The following is a 10,000-nucleotide window of genomic DNA, read 5'->3' as shown; positions in this document are numbered from 1 at the left end:
CCTGGCTCCATCTAGCCTATGCTACATAGCTCACTGCTGCGTGTAAGCCATCCATGTCAATGAGAAGCTGCTATGTACAATGTTGGCGCTTACCATTTTAATCTCCGTCTGCTGTCTTGATGGGGAATTGTTTGATAGCAAAGAAAATAATGTTGACACTTCTCTGTGTGCTCAAAGCAAAACAAATGTTTAGGGGAGACACACAGCAGCACTAACACAGGGCCGATGCAAGGGATCTTTTCTGAATATGCATGAATAATTGTGACAGACACAGTATTTAAAGATATATATATTCACACAGAAACATTTTTTTATTTTATTTCATTTGTGAAAGTTGTTTGAGAAAGTGCTTGTGAAATTAATTAAATAATGGAGGGACTGCCAAAAAGTAGTTTACAGCCAACGAAGAGCTAAGGTAGGAGGACTATGGTCATCAGGGGCGCCACCAGAAATTTTGGGCCCTATGAAAGATTTGAATTTTGGGCCCCATTAAGGGCCCCTGTTAGTGCTTTTGGGCCCTCTTAAGGGCCCTTGTCAGTGCTTGGGCCCTTAGAATTTGTAGCATCTTTCCCCCCCTAGCGGCACCCATGATGGCCATCAACACTGATGCACATGGTTGTCTAGGGCCCCTATTCTAAACTTTTTGTCAATGTAGCTTTCACTGGTTAAAGATGGGGTACAGCTAGACTCACTGCCTGCATAAAATGCGGGGGGATATCATATCATATAGACACTGAATTAATGTGGATGCGCCATGCTTGTGCATATGACACCATGTCCATAGAACTATACAAATATTATATTAACACGAGTGAAGTAGCCCAAATTAGTATAGCTAATGTGAAGGTTAACGAATCACAACGCAAACATGACGAAAAACCAACAACAGTAAATCTTCATGCTATCAGACCGAATAATTAAAATGAATTATTTGGGGACGCTGGCTAGCAATGCCTTGTTAAGGGTCGGCTCTGGTTGGTTTGTTGTTGTAGTACACCCAGACAGACCTGCCTCGCTTCAAAAAGAGCGGATATGAGCAACGGCATCCTGGGTGGCATGGCTAGAATAACAAACAGCAAACCTGGGCGACTGGAGGGTCCAGTTTAAAGATTTGGGGGATTTACTAAATCTGATTTGAAAACCATTTTTTAACCCCTTAAGACACTACCCCTGTTATAAATGAGCTGTTACCAGAATGGCGATGACCAAATCGTAATGTGTTACTAAAGGTCCTGTGCACAGTCATAGTGGTGTAGCACTATGGTAGTTTAGCTTTTTCAGTGACTATTACAACGTCCAAGTGGCGGGACAGTGCCTGGAAAGGGGCTACGTCCCTACACAGACAATTTTTTTTTAATGCTTACGTAAAACTTTAAGTGAATTTGTGATGACGAAGACGAAGCTGCAAGCCGATTTTTATCACACGATTTCAAACACGCGCAACAAGGACATCGTTAAAGAAAGGGTGCCATGTATTATGCTAATTAAAGCATGACAATACATCCACACAAGAGGCAAAAAAGCTCATGGCAAAGCAATCATCTGCTTATGCTAGGGGACAATCACACACAGAGATGGAGGGCAGCTTTGAGCCCACGTCCACAGCTGTCCACACACACTCACGCCACTAAGCTATGCTAAAAACAAAACAAGAAAGAGAAAGAGAGCAAGGGAAAGTGTGAATGAGACAAAGAACGAAAGAATAAATGAAATAGAGAAACTAAAAATCGCACACAAACACATCCCAGAGTGTCTAAAGCAGTGATGAAACTTAAGTATTGAGTCCTCTTATCCCCTCTACCTTTCACCCCCTCCATCCATCCCTCCCTCCCTCCACCCCTCCCTCTGCTCTTCTCATCCATCTCTTATTAATTACCCTCCATTTGATCACTCTCTTATTGCCAGCGATGATCTGGGTGTTTGATGCAGGCGGGCGTGATGGCGAGCAGCAGTTTAAACATTTGTGGAGAATTACAAATGCAATAGTCGTACATCCCTCTTAATCCCCTTCTGAGGAGGCGCGGCAAAGCGAGAGGGAGCCAGCAGAGGAGGAGGTGTTTTTAATTAGAGAGGGAGAGAGAGACGGAGAGAGAGAGAGAGAGCTCTGGGATTAGGCTGGGCACTGTGTTCAGATGCACAAACACTGGCAAGCCTTTCCAGCACTTTCTCTCCATCTCTCCCTCTTCCTTTCTCTCTCTTGCTTGCTTAACCCCCCCCTCCCCCCCCACACACACACCTCGCAATCAACACTCCTGATAAACACACACACACACACACACACAGACAAAACACCCTGACACATACAGATATACACCACCTCATAATATGCACTTAAGTGTGCACACACTAAATCACAAATAGGGCAGATACTTTTACTTTTAATTGGCACTTTTGTAGTACACAAACTATAACTGATGAAGGTCTAAGACCGAAACGTTATGCATTAAAGAAAATGGCAAAATGGTCAGTGTGTGCAGGAGTTTTTATAGATTGCCTGATAAGCAAGCCACGGGTAATCGCTAATGCATCACATCAGCTGAGGGGTGCCAAAAAAAAAAACACCTTTTTGAGCATGAAAGAGATAAAGCAATACTAACTGGACATTAATTAAAATAATAAATATATGGAAATAAATTGCTGGCCAGAAATAAGATCTCAAATAATTTAGTTGTATACAAAAACAATTATTTCGATATGTGTCTGTCTGTGCCTATCCACTACACAGTATTAAGTGTAAAAATAAAAGAAAGCTGTGTAGGGGCATATTCAAACATTACACTCAAACAAATGTGTGTGTGTGTGTGTGTGTGCGCGCGCATGTGGCTGTGTATGACATGTGGGGAGCTCTTAATTGTGCTGTCAATTAAACTGTTTGTTTGTGTTCCTGTAGAGGTAAAGCAATTGCTAATAGCATGCCCTTAGTGTTCCTCCTCTGAGCATGGGTAAGTGTGTGTGTGTGCGTGCATGTGAAGTGTGGTGCTTCTTCAGCTGTATATTTGCCTTAAGAGTACGTGGGTCCGCTTCCTTCACTCTGTGTGTGTGTGTGTGTGTGTGTGTGTGTGTGTGTGTGTGTGTGTGTGTGTGTGTGTGTGTGTGTGTGTGTGTGTGTGTGTGTGTGTGTGATTATGTTTTTACCTCAAGTGTGCTTGCCTGAATCCCAGAGAGCCCAAGTGTGAGGGGTGGAGGGTGGTGTTCACAAGTGTGCTTGCTTCAAGTGTGCCTGCCTGCCTGCTTTTGTGTAAGTGTGCGTGCGCGCGACAGAGAGCTGTCCCAATGGACGTGCTGGCAGGCAGCCTTGGGCAGGCCTGCACACCTCCCCTCTGGCTGATTAGCTCGAAAGCTCATTTTTGTTTCCATGCCGCTAATTAAACAGGTAGCTCGGCTCGCTTCCTCATTAGCTACCTGCTAACCCGGCCCTGCAGCTCTTAATTACACGGCTAGCTACAGCTAGCAACAGAGTGGCGCCCAACACAACACAGCGACGAGGAAGGGAGCAGAGCAGGGCCGAGGAGAATACTGCTGCTGACTGTATCCCAAAGTAGCCAGTCTTCCTTACTGCATCCAAGGCATCCTAATTAATATTCCAACAAATTACAAATGCACTTGTGGATTTGGAGCGAGAAGAGGGGAGGAAAAAAAAAAAACATACACTAACAGAATGACAAAGAAAGAGAGAGTGAGGGAGGAAGAGGAAGAGAGAGAAAAAAAACAAGGCTACTCATTAGTCCAGAGTGACTTTTAATTAATCGAGAGGCTCTGAGAGTGTGAGATTAAAACTGAGTGGAGCAACTGCTCATTGCAATAACAGCGGGATTAAAAAAGGGGATGGTTTGGATTTCGGGTGGGCACTGTGACCAACCATGCTGAGCATGCCCGTGGCACTAAAGGTTCCACAAGTGAGGAGTGTAAAAGGAGGTCAAGTGTTGAGGAACGGGGTTTAACGAGACTTGGAATACTGTGGATGTGCTCTGGTTTTGACCTTGGCCTTGACCTTGGTGACCCAAATTGGGCCTGAAAGGTTGAAAGGTTCAAAGCATCAAAGCTTGTCCTTAATTAACGTATTAATGTATAGTGCTACTACACTGAATGAATTTTGAGAATTCCCACTGCTTAACATATCTAAAGATAGAAATAAAGGTCAGAGAGTATTTAACACATTGAATACCGGCGGTGCTCACGGAATTATGCCGTAGAATACCAGCGTTCTAAGCCCTTTTTTGACGTTTTTTTGTAGACTCACAGCTTATTATGTGATAGGGCCACTGAAATATGTTATGACTCGTTCGAAAGTGGAGACGCTGCCCTCTTAGTAGGTGAAAACTGTGTGTCTCTACGAGCTTTTATTGCCGAGTAAACCCACGCTAAACCGAAGCGGGTATCCATGGAATTCAGCTACAATCGGAGATATTGAGGTTTTTGTGAAGGGTGCGCTTCTTCAGAATGTGACGAGTTTGAAAGGGGATGAGTTGGTTTTAATCACAATTTGGTGCAAGGTTAGCTCTGACACACATCTTCCTGCTCGTCAAGACACACCTCCTGCTCTAAACCACTACGACACTGGCAATCAATGCCCTTCGAAATCCACGTTTTTCACACAGACTTTGCACACATGCAGAAGGTCGGACATTTGCTAAAATAGTTCCCGATGACTCCCGAAATAATAGCCCAACATTGACAACAAATGCCAATGATATGATGCTTAGATGTAGCCCATCCGATCCATATGTAGCCAGCTATGCTAGCTTCTGGCTTTTCACATACAGGAAGACAGTTCAACATGGGGGTGAATAATCAAATAAACTTATCTGGTTGGCGATAAAACTTCCAAATCGGAGCGCATTACTCCAATTACAATTCGGGTGCCATTCTGATCCAAGGATCTGGTAAAGGTCTAGGTAGCAAGCCCAGAAAGTTCAAGATACTCCTGGCACGATATACAATGGTCTCCGTGTTTACCTATTGCGTGAAGTCAGACACAATACACGCTACCGATCGTAGGCTACTAGGGAAACAACAACATAGCACGATTCACGAATACGGCAGCACACCTCCTGCTCTGTCACACTACGACACCAGCAATCGATGCCCTTTGAAATCCCCGTTTTTCACGTGGACTGAACACAAACTCTTTGCACACATGCAGAGGGTGAGACATTTGCTAAAATAGCTCCCGATGACTCCCGAAATAATAGCCCAACATTGACAACAAATCCAAATGATATGATGCTTAGATGTAGCCTAGCCCATCCGATCCGAATCATATGCGGTGGCAGATGGACACTCCCAACTGAGATCGCTCCCGGACGTGTAGTCCCAGGTGTTTCTATCACTCCCGGACGTGTAGTCCCACCCGATTATATCTCACGTATTATCATACACTGCCACATACAAGCAATTTAAGGTTAGGGTTAGAAACAAAAAACTAACATCAAAAAGATAACTAGCTCCGTTATATGGCGGTGGGATCGATAGTCTGGCTAGTGGGGGCGAGCCGACAGGGGAGCGTCCTGCGTTGGGAGCGACAATCAGGGAATCAGTAGCCATGCTAGCTTCTGGCTTCTCACATACAGGAAGACACAGAAACTTATCTTTTTGGCGATCAAACGTCCAAATCGGAGCGCATTACTGCAATCACATATCGGGTGCCATTTGGATCCAAGGATCTGGAAAAAGGTCTAGCAAGTCCAGAAAGTTCAAGATACTCCAGGCACGATATACAATGGTGTTTACCTATTGCGTGAAGTCAGAGACAACACATGCTACAGTGACCGTACTAGGGAAATCAATGCAGGCAGCGCGATAGGCGACATGGGTTGGCATCCAGACATCTCGGTAAGTTAAATTAAAATATCCAAATCATAACACTCAAACATCATAACAATCAAACAACTTTGGACTGCAAATGTTGTCATTTATGTCCATCACAGAGCTACCAAAATCACATATATTGTCCATTGAAGGGTGTAGATTCAAAATATGATATTTAAATGCAAAAACGTATTTTTACGTTTTGGTATACAACGCATGGGCGTGAAAAACGCATTATTACGTCGTCGGTACTCAATGTGTTAATTTGTGTGTGCGTGCACAGCAAATGTTGCAGTGCTAATTCAACACATAGAGAGTGACGTTGACTTGGTAAGCTCGGAAAGCGTCGATTTAACACTGCATTTGGACGAGAACTTACATTTCTGCGCGGGAAGGTGGTGAGGACCTTGAACTCGTCCGAGGGGTAGCCCTTGGAGGCCACGTAGTCGAAGAGCACCTGGAGCTTTGTGCTGCCCAGGAACCGTCGCTCCAGAAACTCGCCGCTGGGCGTGCGGATGCGCAGCTTGCTGACTGGCTCGCCGCTCTCCTCGCTGGGCTCCGGCGGTAAGGCCTGCTCCAACGTCAGCCGGATCGCCTGGACCATGGACCACGGAATAAGGGAAGAGGGAATAGGAGGACAGGATAGGAAAGGAGAGGAGAGGAAAGGAGGGGTCAGGAGGGGAGGAGGGGAGAGGAGAGGGGAGGAAAGCAGAGGGGATAAGAGGAGAGAGGAGCAGGGGGGGAGAGGTGAGGAGAGGAGAAAGGGGAAGTTTGAGGTGAGAACAAATGTAAAAACGACGTGAAAATGTGAAAATGTGAAAATGATTCTTTGTGTGAGGGTGGTGACTTTATTGAGGAGGTAAGAAGTTTTTCCGCTTGAAGCTTAATTTTCATTTCAATGAAAGTGTGCGTGTACACACACGTGTATGTCAGTTCTTTTCCTCTAAGTGACACATTATACCATACAATAAATATATCAAAGAAAGAAAACAACCATAGAGAGAGAGAGAGAGAGAGAGAGAGAGAGAGAGATTTGAACACTGAGCAGAAAATGAGATCTCCTGGGTCATACGCACGCGTATGCGTGTGCTTAGGGGTGATGTTTGTGGTGTGTGTGTGTGAAAGTGAGCGTGCACGTGTAAGTTTGTGTGTGTGTGTGTGTGTGTGCGTGCGTGCTTGCGTGCGTGCGTGGTTGATGGGTGGGTGCATCTGTGTGCTTTGGGGTGACGCTTGTGTTGTGTACTTGTGTGTGGTGAGGGAGTGTGTCTCTGTGCACGCGTGTGTGAGGTGTGGTTGGTGGGTGGGTGTAGCTGTGTGCAGGTCCCCCCCATGGGGCCTCTCGCCTCCTCATCTGTTGTTCCTGTTTTGACACTGGGTAGCATATGCTGTGGCAACACGCAGCACCTTTATTTACCCACCGTAATGCAATTATATACCATAAGAGGAGACAACAGTAGCTCATTAGCGGCAGCAGGCTCTGTTGAACAGCGGTGTGGCGCCACGGCACTCGCGCACACAGGTGAGCAACCGGCGGCCTCAAGCACACGCGTGGGGCCCTCTGGGAGCCCCGGCACGCATCACTCACAGGCCGGGGTCCCCGAGAGTCACCACACAAAGCGAGAGAGAGAGAGAGAGAGCACGAGAGAGAGGGAGGGAGAGAGAGGGGGAGAGAGAGGGGGAGAGAGAGAGAGAGAGAGAGAGAGAGAGAGAGAGAGAGAGAGAGAGAGAGAGAGAGAGAGACAGAGACAGAGACAGAGACAGAGAAGACCTCGAGTGGAAGAGAGAGAGGAGGAAGAGAGGACAAAACACTGACAAATCAGCAGGGAACGGAGTGAGATGCAGAGGAGGAGAAATTGAGATCGAGAAGAAAGTAAAGTGGGATGAAAGGATGAAGGATGGAAGTTGAAGAGGGGAAAGACAGAAGGTAAGATATTGAACAAAAAAATAGCGAGGGGCTAATGAACATACACAAATGTACACACACCGCCTTTCATTGGTTCTGACAATGAAGGAGCTTCATTGCTTAGTTTGTCTTATAAATAATGGCCAAAATTAAATTACTAATAAGCATGTTCTGGTCAAGTTAAAAAAATGAATTTGAATGGAGTAACAAAAAGATGAGAGGAAAAGGGGGGAGAAAAAGACAGCAAGCATTCTTCTGGAATACAACAAACCACAAATAAAGTTTTATTTTTGAATTTATGTATATTTGCCATTTTAGTAACATATTTATTTTATAAATAAATCTAATTAAATTATTTTATTTACATGTACTTCCTTCTCAATACATTTAATTAAGTTCATTTATTATGTATTATAATACAGCTTTTGTCAAGTGGGGAGGTGGCATAAGCAGAAACACCTGACAAGAGAAAATAATGACATCACCATCCCTACAACCCCTCCCCACTCCACTCCACCCCTCCTCTCATCTCCTCTCTTCTCCTCCTTTCATCCCCTGCTCCACGGAAGAAATGGAAGAAAAGGGATTCCTGCTACTCTCCATCTTCAACGTCTGCTTTTTGTTCTGTCTGAGTGGGTGTTTGTTTTTCTCTGACGAGACCTATTGTAGACTCTACACAGACGGAGGGCAGACTACAGTCATATGGGTGTGTGTGTGTGTGTGTGTGTGTGTGTGTGTGTGTGTGTTTGTGTTTTGAGTAACAGGGTGGATTGGTGGGTGTTGCTTGGCAAAACTCCAGGTGTATTCACTGTTAGTGTTCCCTAAGAGAGTGTGTGTGTGTGTTTGTGCACATTGGAGTACGTACATTTGTGTGTGTGTGCAGTGGGGGATATCCCACTGATTTGTTTACTCACACACAATGTCAGAAGCAATGAGGCAGTGAGGCAGACTCCATCCCAGCTTTCTGCTCAATGAGAGCTGAACTAACCAGTAGCAGCAGCAGCTGCCGACACACACACACACACACACAGACACAGACACAGACACACACACACACACACACACACACACACACACACACACACACACACACACACACACACACACACACACACACCCACACACACCCTCTGTGGTATCTATCTATCTTTCTACCTGGTTGACTGCGACTGGGGGATGGCTTACTGCGTAACACGGCAGCTTTCCTCTCTCTCTGCGGCTCTGATCTGGAGGTTAATTGCGATTGTGCTTCTGCCACTGACTGTGTCCACACACACGCAGCAAGACAAACACTTACATACACACGTGAGCATACACAGACTCACCGACATGAACGCTGTCATATCCATAAGCCTGTCTCTCTGTGTGTGTGTGTGTGTGTGTGTGTGTGTGTGTGTGTGTGTGTGTGTGTGTGTGTGTGTGTGTGTGTGTGTGTGTGTGTGTGTGTGTGTGTGTGTGTGTGTGTGTCATAGGCCCAGTCGCCAGAGTCCAAACTGTGAGGGTGTATACAATACTAGAGGCCATTCAAATGTAGTGTGCATGGTGCGTTGTTCTGGCAACGTCTGCCAGCCAAAGCCAAAGCCAAAGCCAAAGCCGTGAAGTTGGTGCAATGTAAGCGTGACGCAGAACAGAGAGATGGCGACTGGGGAAGAGCCATCAGCGTTGGTGGTGATTAGATCTGTACGCATCTGTGTGCGTTTGTGTTGTGTGATCGGTGTGTGATATGCACATGATGGGCGTGTGTGTGTGTGTGTGTGTTTGTGTGTGTGTGTGTGAGCCATAAGTTTGTGGTGGTGGTGTCTGCAAATCTGTTGCTCTCCTCAAACAAGCCTATAAACAACCCCCAAACCTCCCCCAACCCCACTTGGAAGCGCGTGCATCTGTGGGTTTTGTGAAGCGTGCCTTTTCCCCTGAGATCCATTACAGACACCAGGTGAACTGCTCCCTCGTGTAAGGGGGTAGTAACCGCACGCACACATGCACGCACGCGCTTAACAGCTCCTAATGCATACATACACCCAAACACTTAGCTCCCCACCTGAGGCTAGAGGGGGTCAGCCAGACCAGTGAAAGGTGACCTGACACTATTAGACAGGGGAAGCCTTATGCCAATTACCTGCCCCCCACCATTATGGGCGGGTTATGCTCTCTTTTGAGCCTCAACGTAGTTAGTCAACGCAGTTAGTTTTGTTTTTTGCTCCATTCTAGGTTTGCGGTATCTGTATCCGTCGCAACGGTAGGGGCAGCGAGATGATTGTGTAGCTGTAAAACAACAGACATGTCTAGTTT

General features: G+C 45.9%; 1 protein-coding gene across 2 annotated transcripts in view; it reads right to left on the bottom strand.

The window, feature by feature from the left end:
- The window catches only part of faf1 (Fas (TNFRSF6) associated factor 1), a 104,523-nt gene that overhangs the window by 7,820 nt on the left and 86,703 nt on the right, over nt 1–10,000 (bottom strand). For both annotated transcript variants that reach the window (XM_063201683.1, XM_063201684.1), the window contains exon 18: nt 6,188–6,403. In XM_063201683.1, the coding sequence (XP_063057753.1) occupies nt 6,188–6,403 (216 nt within the window). The remainder of the gene's footprint in view (nt 1–6,187; nt 6,404–10,000) is intronic.

This window comes from Engraulis encrasicolus, chromosome 6, assembly GCF_034702125.1.
Source record: "Engraulis encrasicolus isolate BLACKSEA-1 chromosome 6, IST_EnEncr_1.0, whole genome shotgun sequence".
NCBI lineage: Eukaryota > Metazoa > Chordata > Actinopteri > Clupeiformes > Engraulidae > Engraulis > Engraulis encrasicolus.
Note: the sequence above shows the minus strand (reverse complement) of the source record. Positions and strands in the feature narration are given on the sequence as shown.